Source organism: Rosa rugosa, chromosome 2, assembly GCF_958449725.1.
Source record: "Rosa rugosa chromosome 2, drRosRugo1.1, whole genome shotgun sequence".
NCBI lineage: Eukaryota > Viridiplantae > Streptophyta > Magnoliopsida > Rosales > Rosaceae > Rosa > Rosa rugosa.
The window spans coordinates 6,181,604-6,197,339 of NC_084821.1; the positions used below are offsets into that span (position 1 = coordinate 6,181,604).

General features: G+C 40.9%; 3 protein-coding genes across 4 annotated transcripts; all 3 read left to right on the forward strand.

The window, feature by feature from the left end:
• Positions 1-1,806: 1,806 nt before the first annotated feature.
• Positions 1,807-3,115, forward strand: LOC133730233 (F-box/kelch-repeat protein At3g06240-like). The gene is made up of 2 exons (XM_062157860.1): positions 1,807-2,897; positions 3,001-3,115. The coding sequence occupies exons 1-2, from the start codon at positions 1,807-1,809 to the stop codon at positions 3,113-3,115; spliced, it is 1,206 nt and encodes a 401-aa protein (XP_062013844.1).
• A 3,119-nt stretch (positions 3,116-6,234) lies between these two features.
• On the forward strand, positions 6,235-7,452 carry LOC133730234 (F-box/kelch-repeat protein At3g06240-like). The gene has a single exon (XM_062157861.1). It carries the CDS (start codon positions 6,235-6,237, stop codon positions 7,450-7,452), a length of 1,218 nt encoding a protein of 405 aa, XP_062013845.1.
• A 5,189-nt stretch (positions 7,453-12,641) lies between these two features.
• LOC133727812 (uncharacterized) lies at positions 12,642-14,338 on the forward strand. 2 transcript variants are annotated; one of them, XM_062155213.1, is made up of 4 exons: positions 12,642-12,735; positions 12,824-12,956; positions 13,047-13,127; positions 13,203-13,374. In XM_062155213.1, the coding sequence occupies exons 2-4, from the start codon at positions 12,849-12,851 to the stop codon at positions 13,335-13,337; spliced, it is 324 nt and encodes a 107-aa protein (XP_062011197.1). In that variant the 5' UTR covers positions 12,642-12,735; positions 12,824-12,848; the 3' UTR covers positions 13,338-13,374. The 2 variants fall into 2 exon arrangements, with proteins under 2 accessions (XP_062011197.1, XP_062011198.1); XM_062155214.1 differs by adding an exon at positions 13,993-14,338 and having other exon boundaries at positions 12,648-12,956; positions 13,203-13,274.
• Positions 14,339-15,736: the final 1,398 nt, after the last annotated feature.

Here is a 15,736-nt window from a genome sequence, read left to right on the forward strand (position 1 = left end):
TGAGTATTGTTGGCTTGACCATTTCTCTTGCCACATGTTCTCGTATTATGGCCCTTCTTTTTACACTTAGAATAGGTGACTTTAGAATAATAGCTTTTAGGTAACTTTGTAGCTCCAGCAGGTAGTGGTAATTCACCTTCAAATATAGAAACAAGATAATATAGTAAACTAATATCTATGAACGACATAAGTTAGAAGGAAAGCTTATAAAACTAAAGTCTAACCTGGTTCCTTATTTCTTGACAATTTGGGTCTGCCAGGTCCCCTTGTGTATTTTGGAGGTATAATTGGCTTCTCCACTACATCCCACTCGTGAACACCTGGAATAGGATTTATAGCAGGCTCATAGGCAAGCATGTACTTCTTTTGAGAGTATGCCTCATGTACATAGTCTTCTGGTGAGTAACCTTTGGAGTATATGCAAGCAATTGCATGTGGACAAGGCAATCCATTTAGATTCCATCTCCTGCAAGTGCAGGTCATTGCACTCAAGTGCCCAAAGTGCTGGACATTCTTTATCAGTTCTTATAATATGAAATTTACATGCTATACCAGTTCAATAATTTGCACCAAATCCCAATTTTTCTTCTAACTCTAACAAGACAAAACCCAAAAATTCAATAAACAAACCCTTAAACTAAACATCACTTATAAGCCCTAACCCATAATTTAATAAACAAACCCATTCTTTATCAGACCCGAAACCACTAGCCAACCCTAATCCCAATTTCATTAAACAAACTCTTAAACCCTAAATTTCTATATCACTTCAATGCATAGCAAACAGAACAAGACAAAACTCATACAAGGACCATAAATACTGTAATAGTAAGATTTAGTAACCTTTGTAGATGGGGGGCTCTCCACCAGTACGAAAATATCTCCATCTATCCAGCATCATTGAGTCATCCATGTTCAAGATTACAATCTCAAACTTTAACTTTCTCAGATTCGAACTGGAACTTTTGTCTCTGCTCTGAAAAGATTTCCCCCTTTTTGCTTTCTATTCTCTCATAAAACAATTGTGTTTTTGAGTTTTCAGAAAGATTTGATATTATAGACTTGAATGGACTAGAATACCCCTGCTTTTGGGTGTGCTGTCAGTTTTTTATTCTAGAAATAGACTGAAGTAGAAAAGTGTAAGACGTGGTAATAGTTCAGTGACTAATGTGATATATTTGAAACTTCAGTGACTAAAGTGTCGAATGTGTTAAAGTTCAGTGATCATTTGTGAAATTTTCTCTATGTACTTTGTAATCTCTATATATATGGCTCCTATTATCAATAATGGAACACACAATTCTCTCATCAATCGGTCTCAATTCTCATATGAGTCAATGCACCAATGACTTGTGTAGCTGGCTAGCCCAAACCCAACCGAAAAACCCAATGGGGTGGAAGCCTAAGCCCAAGTTCAAAATCCTTTTATAATCCTTGGGTGTCAGCGTTCCGAAACATTGGCTTCACTTCCCTCTGTTTCTCTTCGGTGTTTACCTCCATTGCAGAGCTTTTAGAATTTCAGATTCAGATTTTGGCTTGTGATCAAATACTCCAATCCCTTGGTCTGTGGGTTAGTTTTTCTTTACTCATTTGTTTCAGAGTCTGTACAAATGTTATTGCTTTTGGTCTGATACGTAAATCCACACACTCCAATCGGTTTATATCTCCGTTGCAGCTACAAACCAAACTAGCCAAAACTGTGGGTGGTGTTTCTTAGAGGGTTTTCTTAGTTCAGTTATTTGTGTTTCTGGGTCTAAGTCAAGAAGTCGGAAAATCCAGTTGATTGTAATCTCTACAAGTCAATCAATGTCTAGCTGCGTCGTGGATCTCCCTGAAGATATTATAGTCAAGATTCTGTGCCGTTTGCCGGTCAAATCTTTGATCCGGTTCACTTGTGTCTCGAAACGGTGGCGTTCTGTTATCATTTCTGATCCTAAATTTGGAAAATCTCACTTCCAACTAGCTTCACAGCTGAGAACGATCCGTAGAAAAGTCCTCCTCACCTCCTACCCTAGACTCAGAGAGCCAGGTTGGAAGAAATGGGCTGAAGTTAAGTTAGCCCCTCTGTTTCAATCCTTAGAGGATAAGTTTTCAGTCAAGAATTTCAGATTCCCATCTGAGGAGATTGAGCATTTGGAAGAAATGGGCTCCTGTAATGGTTTGGTACTTGTAGGCCGACCCTGTGCCGATTATTTCAAGAGCTTGTCTATCTGGAACCCATCTACTGGATTCTTCCGCAAGATACCTTATCCAAATTTTGGGTTGAAGTCAGGTAGTTTCTTTCTGAATTATGGTTTTGGTCATGTGTCCGCCAGCGACGACTACCAATTTGTCTCTGTAGTACCTGTTCCCAGTAATATGCTGGAAGTCCATATCTTCTCTCTGAGTGCCAACATTTGGAAAGTTATTACAGCTCCTTTCCACTCGTCCAGGCCATGCTGGGTTAGTAGACAGGGGACTTTTTCAAATGGAGCAATTCACTGGGTCATTCCCCGCAGAAATGAGAATCCGGATCCAGTTATCTATGCGTTTGACTTGGGAGAGGAGGAGTTGCGGCGAGTGCCATTGCCACCTGTTTTGTGGCAAGATGAAGAAGACTGGAATCCAACAAAGATAACAACTCTGGTTCATTTAGGAGGATACCTTTGCATATGGTCTCGGAAGCGTTATGATACTCAGGGAGGTGAAGTTTGGGCGATGAGAGAGTATGGGGTGCCTGAATCTTGGGTTAAACTCTTTCAATTTAATGCACACAATTTCCGCGATGTCTTTGATATAGAACGCAGTCCGTGGGATCTGTGTTTCATTACAGAAAGCGATACAATGGTGTTAAGACTGACTAAGGAGTTGTTATGGATTGAATGCCGTAATGAAGAGAAGCCGGTCTGCAGTGGAAGGTATAGGCTTGAGAATGTACAACCTAGGGTGCCGAACCTGGTGTTTTATTTTCGCGCGACCGTATATGATGAAACTCTAGTTTCTGTAGCTGAATGATTATAGTGAATCATTGGGGCATGAAGACACTAGGCCTGAAAAACTAAGAAGCATAGTGAAGAGGGAATTGCTATCTGCATTCAAATCCTGCTTGGTTTATGTTATAACTGTTGTTAGTTAACTTAATGACTTAATCCTTGTGTGTGTATTTGTAATTAAGTATGATTTTATGGTCGAGTCTAACTTTGTGTGTTGCTCTACCTTTCTGATGCTTCGTAAGCACAATATTAGAAGTGGTAATAAGAACATGGAGCCTCAACAATTCCATTGTTTCTTCCCTGTAAATAAGAACGTTAGGTACGATCTGATCAACATATTGTATTTGTACTATCAGTGGCCCTATGTACTGTCAAAAATCTCACTGCTGCTTTGTTAGCTGTGTACTAATAAGAATTCGAGGCTATTGAAGTAGTTAAGCTTTCTGTATCATGTCTAGCTGAGTAACAAAACAGTAACAAAACTACGAGCTTAACTGAATATATTTTCAAGGGTCTACTTTACTGCTACTTGTATATAAGAAGCTGAGGATATATATGCAAGCTCGTTCTGTTTATCAGGAACACCAGGGATGCAGCAGTGACTGCAATTAGGGTTGCCACTTGGTTTGGTAATTACCAAACCGACCGAATACCAACCGATGTTTTAGGTTCGGTAAACTGACTTTTTGGTAACCGAGACCGATAAAACCGAAATCGAAAATTACAGAAAAAGTTGGTTTGGTTTTGGTAAATACCGAATCTACCAAATATCTAAATATTAGATTTATATACTACAGTTTTCAATACACATACATGTATATTAAGCAATAAACATAAAAAAATTTATAATAATATGAACATTACTACATATACTACATTAATAGTACATGTATTTTAAGTAACTTAGTTAAAGATAGTTAAATAACCTAGTTTTATTGAAAATTGCTAAAACTTGATGTCATATATACAAAAGAAAGCTATAATTAGTAGATGAATACAAAGTTTATGATTATAAAATTCAAAAACCTAGTTTTGTTCATTCTAATTTATATTATAAAGAATTAGTTGTTCTAAAGTTGGTAATACCGAAAACCGAAATACCGAATTTGGTATATATAATTAAAAACCGAAAATTTTAGTTGGTAATTGGTAGCTCAGTTTTGAAACCGAAAGCTTTGGTTTTGAAGTTGGTAATACCTATAACCGATTCGAACCGACCGAGTGACAGCCCTAACTGCAATAATGGTATCTCCATTGGCATGATTGTCTTTATTCCTCTGTTAAATTTTGCTTTGTGTAAATTGAAGCATGAGCATCCATTTGCGGAAACCAGTCATTCTCGTGATGTTCATATGAAAAACTGGATTCTTCATTCCCCTGATTGCAGAGTCCAAAGATGATGAGATTTGATTATTATTGTACATCATTCACATGATGTATTTCGAAGGCGGTAACTTCACAAGTTCAATTCCATAACCTTCAGTCATGTTCGGAGATACAAGTACCTCCTCAGAAAGTGAGAATACACAAGATCAGGGGCGTAGCCAAGACAAGGGCTACTTGGGCTACAGCCCAAGGGAAAATTTGGGCCAAAATCGACCAAGTATGGGTATAACCCAATAAAAAAAATAAAAAAAATATACTATGCTTTGCGGGCTGTAGGTCGACTCTCAGACTCTCCCCTTCTACCCTTGTGGCGCTGTCCCTATTTTGCTTCAGCCTTCCAGAGTTCCAGGCAGGGGCGTATCCAGTCCTAGCGTTGGCCAACCGAAAATGAAGAGTAAAAACCCCCCAGTATAGGTATTGCTAATATATCAGCTCCTCCAACCGAGTTCATCAGTTCCTCCAACCCGATTAGCTCTAGATTACCCACATAAAGGTACTTCTAATTTCATCTCTCCCAAGCCCCATTGATGGGTTTTGCTTGCAATTAATTGACTGTGAGCTTTGAATTTGATGGGTTTTGCTTGCAATTGACTGTGAGTGTCGTGGTAGTCATCTGGGTTTTTGCTTCTTCCACCTGTTTTTCGTGTTGTTTTGGCACAAGCTGTTGCGTAAGTTAGTGTGGATTTCCGTGCGCCGGGAGTGGGTTTCTGATCTCAGTGTGGGTTTTGGGTTTTGTAGGGAAGATATTGGCGGGAGAGATTGCTGAAGAAGAAGAAGATGAGGTGCTGAATTCATGTCTGTCTCTGTTGTTGGGTGGAGGTCCGCTTCAATTGAAAGGTTGGAATATTATCGTCAGTTCGTCTATCTTTATAATAATGATAAAGACTTTATTATGTGATGGGCTATTGAATATTGATAGATGATAATTGAGGCAAATGTCGTCGGTTTCATCACTATCCAGTCCATTCCTCTTGAGCTTCCAATTCCATCTAATCTTTCCTCCTTTCACTCCCTTCAAATAGTTCTCCATAACAATTTTGGGCTTCGCCCAAAAAAGACCATATTCAAGTTAGCCCACCCCATTTTCGAATCCTGGATCCGCCCCTGCACAAGATGTCCACTGTCAATGCCAATTCACCAATCCAATGTAGAGTGTTGTCAGCAATTTCTTGACCGTCAAGTTCATCAAATTCTCAACTAGCTTCGAGACCAATAAAGCATTAGGAATTGTCCCTAGTAAAAAAATTGTCGAAACGGATGGGGCAAAAAGATGGAATACTTTTTAGCACAAGGTTTTTCACCCGGTAAAAAATCCAAAAGTTGCAATTGTAATTCGTAAGTCCAGGGTAGGCACATTTGTTACCAAGTAGACGACGTAAATCCTTATTTTCTCAGACCTCACGAAGTGCCCATAGTTGGGAAGGAAAATGTCGTATGACCGAACACCATTGAATGATTCAATGTACGAAACATAAAAAATAGTAACGTTGTAGAAAAAGTAAAAAACATTGCATCGGGTTTGGGTCGGGTTCGTGTAGAAGTCTCAGGTGCAAGAAGAGGTCCCAACTCCCAACCGAAACACCTCTGGAATCCAAACCCACTTTCCTCTATTTCTCATCATCTCCATTACAGAGCTTTTCGAATCTCAGATTCATCCCTTGGCACACATCTGAGCTCTCTCTGGGTAAGTTTCTCTCTACTCATTTGTTTCAGATTCTGTACAAATTTTGTTACTTTTGGTCTCATAGATAAATCAACACGAAGCAAAACAATCCAATCTCCATTATAGAGAAACCAAACTAGGGAGGGTAGTGTTTCTGGGTCCAAGTCAAGAAGTCGGAAAACCCAGTTGATTGGAATCTCTACAAGTCAATCAATGTCGAGCTGCGTCGTGGATCTCCCTGAAGATATTATAGTCAAGATTCTGTGCCGTTTGCCGGTCAAGTCTTTGATCCGGTTCACTTGTGTCTCGAAACGGTGGCGTTCTCTGATCATTTCTGATCCTAAATTTGGAAAATCTCACTTCCAATTTGCTTCTCAGCAGAGAACCCTCCGTAGAAAAGTCCTCCTCACCTCCTACCCTGCAGTCATAGAGCCAGGTTCGACGCCTAATGCTTGTTACGATGGCAGTTGGAAGAAATGGGCTGAGGATAAGTTCATCACTCTATTTCAGTCTTTAGATGATAAGTTTTCAGTTAAGAATTTCACATTCCCATCTGAGGAGATTGAGGATTTGGAAGAAATGGGCTCCTGTAATGGTTTGGTACTTGTAGGCCGACCCTGTCGCGATCATTACAAGAGCTTGTTTATCTGGAACCCATCTACTGGATTCTTCCGCAAGATACCTCATCCAAGTTTCAGGATGAAGTCAGGTAGATACTTTTTGAATTATGGTTTTGGTCATGTGTCCGCCAGCGACGACTACAAACTTGTCTCCGTAGTACCTGACCCCAGTGATATGCTGGAAGTCCATATCTTCTCTCTGAGTGCCAACATTTGGAAAGTTATTACAGCTCCTTACTCCTCATTTCCATGCTGGGTCAATAGACACGGGACTTTTTCAAATGGAGCAATTCACTGGGTCACTCCCTGCGGAAATAAGACTTTGGACCCAGTTATATATGCTTTTATTTTGGCCGAGGAGGAGTTCCGGCGAGTGCCATTGCCACCTGTTTTGTGGCAAAATGAAGAAGACAGAAATCCGACAAAGATAACAACTCTGGTTCATTTAGGAGGATACCTTTGCATATGGTCTCGGAAGTGTTTTGATACTCAGGGAGGTGAAGTTTGGGCGATGACAGAGTATGGGGTGCCTGAATCTTGGGTTAAGCTCTTTCAATTTAATATACATGATTTCTGCAATGTCTTTGATGTAGAACAGAGTCCATGGGATCTGTGTTTAATTACAGAAGGCGATACGATGGTGTTAAGACTGAATAAGGAGTTGTTATGGATTGAATGCCGTAATGAAGAGAAGCCAGTCTGCAGTGGAAGGTATAGGCTTGAGAAGGTACAACCTAAGGTGTCAAACCTGGCGTTTTATTTTCGCGCGACCGTATACGATGAAACTCTAGTTTCTGTAGCTGAATGCTGATAGTGAATAATTGTGGCGTGAAGACTCTAGCCTGAAAACCTAAGAAGCAGAAGTGAAGAGGGAATTGCTATCTGCATTCAGGTGCTGCTTGGTTTATGTTATAACTATTGTAATAACTTAATCCTTGTGTGTTTATTTGTAATTGAGCGGAAACTATATGAGTATGATCTTTCATGGTTGGAGTACTTTCTTTGTTTGCTCTACTTCTCTGATGCTTAGTAACCACAATATTAGAAGTGGTAGTAAGAACATGCAGCCTCAACAATTCCCTTGTTTCTTCGTTGTAAATAAGAATATTAGCTATGATGAGCATATTGTAATTTTACTAGCTATGACTGGCCCTATCAAAAATCTCATTGCTGCTTTGTTAGCTGTGTACTAATAAGAATTCGAGGCTATTGAAGTAGTTAAGATTTCTGTATCATGTCTAGCTGAGTAACAAACTATGAGCTTAACTGAATATATTATCAAGGGTCTACTTTACTGCTACTTGTATATAAGAAGCTGAGGATATATATGCAAGTTCGTTCTGTTTATCAGGAAGACCAGGGATGCAGCAGTGACAGCAATAATGGTATCTCCATTGGCATGATTGTCTCTATTCCTCCGTAAAATTCTGCTTTGTGTAAATTGAAGCTTGAGCATCCATCTCCAGAGACCAGTCATTCTCGTGATGTTCATATGAAAAACTGGATTCTTCATTCCCCTGATTGCTGAGTCCAAAGATGATGAGATTTGATTATTATTGTACATCATTCACAAGATGTATTTCGAAGACAGCAACTTCACAAGTTCAAATCCATGTTGTCCAACCTTCAGTCATGTTCGGAGATACAAATACCTCCTCAGAAAGTTTCATCAAATGCAGAGTGTTTTCAGCATTTTCTTGATCGTCAAGTTTCATCACATCCTCAACTCGCTTCGAGGCCAATAAAGCATTAGGAATTGTACCTAGTAAAAAAATCGTTAAAACGGATAGAGCAAAAAGATGGATACTTTTTAGCACAAGGGTTTTCACCCAGTAAAAAATTCAAAAGTTGCAATCGTAAGTCCAGAGTAGGCACATTTCATACCATGTAGACGACCTAAATCCTTATGGACCCCATGATGTCTATGCGAAAAGCATTCCCAGACCTCATCAACTTAATCCAATTCAAACTCCAAAAACAAAAAAGTATGCAAATGTTAAAGTATATGTTTCTATCTATAATGGCTAATGCCAATCAAAACAACGAATAATTAACCTTATCTAGCATCATTCGATAATCATCATGTTCTGATGGACTTGATAAGTTCTTGACGAGATGCATCTGCTGGCTGCAATTGCTCTCATATGCCGGAAGTTATTTGTGTTCAAGTAAATCCTTATTTGTGTGTTTGGCCCAAACTCTAGGATACTTAACCTAGTGGTAATAGGGTTTAATTAGAATGATCTAGATATTCATATTCAATGTATGATTACCTTTCCTTGTATGATTCGGATTCTATGCATTGTAATCCTCTATATAAAGATACACATATTATCAATGAAAGGATACAGCAATTCTCTCTCAAATATCGTTTCCCTAAAACACGTTATCAGCACGAAGCCCTAACCCTGAAACAAATAGTCAAACCCTGATTCAAGAAGCTAAAAACCTTGAATCCGAATACAAAACCTTGAAGCCTTCCCTGCCTCCACATCACACCTTGAAGCACTCGATCCCAGGAGTCAAGAACCGGCCGGAAACCTATCGAATCGGCCACCGGAAGCTCCATACAACCCGCATCAAATATTCCACCGGTTCACCATCTTCCGAACCTCCAATTTCCACCAAATTTTGTCACAAGAAGATCCCCCACCTAAAGATTTAGGAACTGGAAGAAATATCACAAAAATCGGACAAAAACTTGCTGAACCAGTCGACTGAAAGTCCGGCAAAAGGAAAAGAAGAAAAGAAAAAAAAAGGAAGAAGGAGAAGCTGCAGCCCAGAGGCCCAAGCCGAGCCCACAGACAAGCCACGTCAGCAGCTACGTTAGCAGCCACGTCATCACTGGACCCCACCGCCACGTCAGCAGTCAACGCCGGTCAGCTGTCAGCTCGGCCAACTGTCAACGCCGGTCAACGACTGCCGGCAACTTTTTCGGCCAATTTCCGGCGACTTTTCCAGCCAATTTTTCCCGTGACCTATTTCGAGGTATTTTTTGCTAAACGTTCCCGTTTTTTAAAAGTTTTTTAATTCAATTTCTCTTCTTTTTCGGGGACTTGCAACCTCCCTTCTTCTACCCCCCTTTCTTCATCATAGGGGAGACCAAATTAAGCCGAACTGTGGGGGTTCGTGCTCACTCCAAGCTTGGAGCTTGTAGAGTCCTCCAAACTTAGAGTTTGTTGAGATAAAACGATTGACCATAAACATCATTGTTTCGATCTAATCCAACCCCTCTTGGAATCGAATTTCTTAGAAGCGACTACACTCGGAAATTCCTAATTTCTTGGAAGCGACTACGCTCAGAAATTTTATATGTTTTCGTGGTAGCCTTTTACGCTCCGAAACTAACCTTAATTTCTTGTTCTCTTTCAAGATGAGTAACCTGAACAAATTGGACTTTGCTCCATTGGGAACAACTGGCTTTGGATATCACAGGTGGGTTCGTGAAGTCCGCCAGCATCTCAAGGCCGAAGGAATCCTGGATACGATTCTCGAGCCTAGCCAGGACGTGCTAACTGTTGAGCAAACTCAAGCTTTGGAAGCAAATAGAGCAGCCTTAGAGGCAAATAAGGCGAAAGCCATCATCCTAATGACTCGTCATATGGATGATTCGCTCGAGTACGAGTGTATGAATGAAGAAGACCCCAGAAGGTTGTGGGTCTCACTCGAAGAAAGATTTGGCAACGTCCGTGACTCCCTGCTTCCTGACCTAGAAGTGAGATGGCATAGCCTCCGCTTCTGTGATTTCAAGTCAGTTCTTGACTACAACTCGGAAGCACTTCGCCTTAAATCCTTAATGGAATTCTGTGGAAAAGATATCACAGATGCGATGTTGATTGAGAATACTCTCTCTACCTTCCCCGTCTCTGCATTGATGGTTGTTAAGAACTATCGAATCGATGTTACCGCAGGACGAATCACAAGGTTTCATGAGCTTATTGGAGCTATGAATGTCGCTGAAAAGCATGACAACATCCTTGTAAAGAACTATAATTCGAGATCCGTAGAAATAGAGCATATTCCGGAATCCAATTATAGTTGCGCCCCTAAGAGAAGGCGCCAAGAGCGAAACCCTAACCTTAGGGATACTTCTGGACGTTCTGGTCCATATAATCGCTCTACTTGGGAAGATAACAGCCAAAATAGGCGAACACGGAATCGAATAGGTCAACGTGGAAAGAGAGAGGGAGGCAACGCCTCTGGCCTTGTTGGTGGTGCCACCAACACTAAGAGCTATCTAAATGACGCTTTCAAAGCACCTCAATCAATGGAGTCTAAGCAAAGAGATGTATGTTCTCGATGTGGAGTATCTGGTCATTGGGCACACATTTGTAGAGCTCGTGAAGAAATTGTCACCGCCTACAAAACATATTGTGAAGCAAGAGAAGCTCACTATATGGAACAAGAAGATCAAGAATATGATCTAGAGTGAAGGGTTGAAGACTACAAATCTGGCTGGGATCAACAGATCGCCAATTTTGTTTAAGTCTTTATTTTTCCAAGAGATGTAAGAGGCAATTGTCATATACTTTGTAGTAAATGCCATTGGTTTAGTTTTTCTTCACATAGGCTCATTCAAAATGATTATGATGTCTAGGAAGGTTTTGAGATAAGTGGTACTTAAGCAAGCTTTGCTCTACCGACATCTCAATCTCTACTCACCTGGTCATATTTATTTTGGAGTTACCGAAAGAAGTCAAACGACTACCTTTGTTTTGCATTAGCTAGCATTTGGATTAGATTCTGCTAATGGTTAAGAGACAATGATGTCTTCCGTTGGCTTATGAATAAAATTTCAAGTTCTTTTCATTATGACTCAATTTTGATTCTGAGCATATTACTTTGTGACTACGATGGCTGGGCCATCGGTATTAATTCAAGGACATGGAATAGCCCAAGTTCCACTTGCCAAATGGCATCTTGATTACTGTCACAGAAACTCTCTACGCTCTTAGGGCAAATCGTACCCTATAGCCAACGGATTCCATGCGAAAACGCATGTAGAGAACGGAAATGAGTTCCTTTGCAATACCTCTAATGATTGCAAACAAAGGCGCAATCTGTGAGCCCCCGAAAATTTTGTTTAATTTAAAAGCTAATTTTTCGCCAATAAGATTTTCGCAAGGTGATACAAGTGAATGAATTGACTTTGGAAATAGTTTTTGGTGTCGAGACCACCTATTGGGCCTTATGATTTAGGTTTGGGCCGAGATTTCTTTCATTTGGGCCTAGAAGGTTACTAAAGTTCATTGAAGCAAAGATCGTCGAAGCAAATTTGAAAAGAAGGCGAATTGAGTTGTAGACTTGTAGTGACGATTTTAATTTTTAGTTCTAACGAAATCGAGTTTTAGGTTTAGGACGAGGTCGAGAACTAACTTAGGAAGTTTCCGACGAAAAACGAGTAAAAGAAAATTTACGAGCCCGAAACCGAAAGCAATCAGCTAAGAGAATCTCGTAATTCGTCGCAGGGGTAAAATCGTCGTTTCACAGACACTAGTATAAATAGAAAACTTGGAAACCCTAAAAACCAAAACTCTCATTTCTCCCTTGCAGCCGCATCACTCTCTCTCCCCGATCTCTCTCTCCCTCTCGTCCTCTCTTTGCCATCACCGGAAAACCCCATCTCCGGCCACTGTCTTGCAAAACCGCCACCACCCTTCGAACCAGCTCCTATATCCGACCAAAACCCGAGCCCAGCACCACCATGCATCGTCTCCAGCCTCCACACGCGACCACCAAACCCGCGACACCACTGCCTTCCATAATCCTCCTATTTCCAGTCGCCGATTCACACCACCACTACCAGAAATTGAAGCACCAAACCCTAGAGAGCAAAACCCCAACCATAGCCTCAAACTCCGACGCCGGAAAGCGCTATACGAGCTCACCGGAAACCATAGCACTGCATGTCTTCGATTTCTATCCTCCAGTTCAAAACGAACGAAGTCACCTCCAAGAATGGAATCAGCACTTCACAATCCTCCAAAGCCCCTAGTTCTAACCTCCGATTTCGACTAGAGCCGTCGCACGCGCTACACGCACCGCCGCTGGCGCGTGGACCGCCATAGCTCCGCCGGCGTAAGCAATGATTCTGGTAAGCCAACCCCGAGGCCCCTTTCCTTGTCCGGTTGAGTTTCACTCTCGAAGTAATGGGTTTCTAACTTAGATTTTCTGGATTGGAGTTTGGAACCCCAAGCTCGGAGGTGAATGGAGACAGGAGCTCAATACGGATTCTGGAGGGGTTGTGGATTTCTGCGTTTTTGGAGTGTTGGAGGAGAAGGAGCTGCTGGGTTAATTTCAGTTGAAACTGGGAAGGTAAGAATTCAAGAATTCAGTGTTGGATATGAATTTGGTTAAGAATTCGATTAAAGATCATAATTCTGTCATTTATTTGGATTATGTGAGGATTTGGTGGATTTCTGCATTCTGGGAAGTTTTGGAGAAAAGAGAAATAGTTGGGTCAGTCCGGTTGATATCGAGAAAAGGGTAAGAACCTTGAACTATGTTTTGGATTTGGAATTGGTTGTGGGAATTGAGTATTGATACTGTTCTGTTTGCTAGGGATTCAATTGGTTGATGGTTGTGGAGTACAGTCACGACGAAATTGGTTTCCAAGTTGGGAATGAAGAAATGGTAAGATGTTGGTCTCTGCCAAACCACCGGTTTTGGTGTGGTGATTGTATTTTAAAACTCTAGTGGATGGTTACTGAATGAAATACATTTTGGAAGGTCACTTGATTGATTAATGCTTGATTTAGTCGTCAAGCTTGATGAGAACTTGGCTATATTGTGTATAAGAGTGAACTGGCAATTTGTATGGACATAATAGGTTTTGTTAGTAAAATGGTGAATCTGTTATCTATATTGGAATGTTGGATTGCAAGGTAAACTCTTTAAAGGAATTGGTAGTAAGGAATTTGATGAATAACCACGTCACGTGGAAATTGATGGTGTGATTAAGCCAAACTTGTATGGTTAAGGAATTAGGTCACTAGCGAAGTACTTTAAAGCTATCATATCCCGGAATGACTCTAAGAATTGTGGTCATTCGGGAATGGTAATTGTAAGTTGTTTTCTTAAAGTAGAAATGCTAACCAAATAAAGGTCAAAGTGCCAAGTATAATGACCATATCCTAAATGATTCAAATGCTGCATCATTTGGATTATTTAGGAATGGATAATAGATTTTATCTACTAAAAGAAACTCTTTCAAGCATAAGTTCTAGATCGTTGTTTTGATCAAAAGATGATTCAACGAACTTAAAGGGATTTTGAGTAAAAGATTTGGGTTGCTCGGTTAGTTGAGTTGTAATGTTGTCAACTTACTCATTGATTCGATTTTATTATAAAGGACTCGTGCGTGTGCATTTGGAAGTGGACAAAGTGTTGAAAGTCGAGAACGAATCTAATTGTGGATGGGCACTCCACTTCCAGGTAGGGTGAGCTGTCCCTTCCTTGTTAGAGGCTTTTCTATATGTGGAATGCTCTAGTATCATAATATGTTGCCTGCAAGTACGTTTTCGGTTGTTCATTAGTCGATGCCTCGTGATATCCGTGTTTCCATAACTGATAATTGCTTATTGTGAAAACCGAGGCTAGACTTGCATGTTGAGATACTGTACCCATTGTATGTTTGTACTTGTGACCTGAAAGTGAATGGGACCTAGACGCATAGATTCCTAGGGATCCCACGGTGTCGATAACCGTGAACTTCCGGAAGGGGCCGTGCTCCTATGTTTGTCAAAAAAAAAAAGTGAGTATAGACAGTGAACCAGTCATAGGAGACTCAGGGCCAGGAAATGGACACTTTCGCTACTTGTAGTCAGAAGTACTACAGAGTAGTTGGCCGGTTCTCGAATTCAGGACGAACCAGGTCGGTCACCGATTTGTTTTATTTTAGCCGGCAGGTAAGTATCTCGGAGCTCCAAATTGTGTGAAGCATACTGCATATGCTTATCAAAAGAGATAAATGTTTGTGGTTGCCTATTTTAAAAGTGTTTTCGATAAACGTGCACAATATTATGTAGTAAATATTTTCAAGTATATTATTTTTCAAACCTAGCATGGTTGGGTCGGCCCCTATTGGGCATGCGAGGACGAAAGCTCACCCCTACTATAGTGTGCAGGTTTCGAGTATGTGGTCGGGAAGCGTACAGGGGAGGCACATGGCCCGGCTTGGCGCATCCTTCTTTAATTTTATCAAAAGAAGGTTTTGGTCCTTTATCGGATTTTAAAGTAACTTATTTATTTACTTTTTATTTATTGATTTGTTTCCTATTCGCTTATTTACAAAAATTCCGGGAGACCCGTAACCCTGGGGCGCGTCTCCCATACTTGTATTTACTTAGTGATTTGTTATTTCCCAAATTGGGCTCCTATTGTAGGCCCAAATCCTTTAGCCCACTTTAAATTCCGCCTCTAAAAATATGTTGTTCGGTTGCTAGAGTGATTTGTCCAAGAAAGTGTTTTGTGAACCAACAGTCTAAACCCAAAAGGCCTTGCGATTTCGGGTTGATGAGTTATCGGGATGTCATACGTGACATGTCGGTTTCTCATTGGTTCGGGGTCGCGGCTCTGTGGGACCCGTCTCTCGGGTCACCACACAATCTTAGAGAAGTTTATGTGTCTCTCTAGTGGACTCTATGTCACTATTCGAGCTATTAAATCCAACGAAGTTATGAGAGAAGATCTCTTGGATTTAGACACATATTGGCTTTGTCACGACAGGATAGGTCATCCTGGTCATGATATGATGATCCGTCTACTAAAGACTTCACATGGACATCTTTTCTCTCGAGCGAAATGAAGCATGAATCAAAAGTTGATTCCTGGACTAAGTGTGACCGACGCTGCTGCCTAGGGCACCGCCTCCGTCCACCACCAGCCTAGGGCTGGCACAGTCCCTATCCATGAAGTCATGGATGGCGTCCATCATGGTGATGGTGCCCCAGGTGATGCTGCAATCACTAACTTACTTCAAATAGCGTTTCAGACACTCAGGCCCAACCAAAATCCTCATTGGTTGCTTTTAAAGCCTCTCGCTCGGTTTACAAAGCCCGTTCCTTAGGGAAATTAGGACTGAGACCGTCCTATGC

Excerpts from the sequence above, each read along its gene's own strand:
- LOC133730233 (XM_062157860.1), top strand. The coding sequence starts at position 1,807 with ATGTCTAGCTGCGTCGTGGATCTCCCTGAAGATATTATAGTCAAGATT. Across the intron at positions 2,898-3,000 it reads AAGCCGGTCTGCAGTGGAAG|TGAATCATTGGGGCATGAAG; the intron begins GTATAGGCTTGA and ends GAATGATTATAG.
- LOC133730234 (XM_062157861.1), top strand. The coding sequence starts at position 6,235 with ATGTCGAGCTGCGTCGTGGATCTCCCTGAAGATATTATAGTCAAGATT.
- LOC133727812 (XM_062155213.1), top strand. The coding sequence starts at position 12,849 with ATGGAGACAGGAGCTCAATACGGATTCTGGAGGGGTTGTGGATTTCTG. Across the intron at positions 12,957-13,046 it reads TTTCAGTTGAAACTGGGAAG|GATTTGGTGGATTTCTGCAT; the intron begins GTAAGAATTCAA and ends GGATTATGTGAG. Across the intron at positions 13,128-13,202 it reads CGGTTGATATCGAGAAAAGG|GGATTCAATTGGTTGATGGT; the intron begins GTAAGAACCTTG and ends TCTGTTTGCTAG.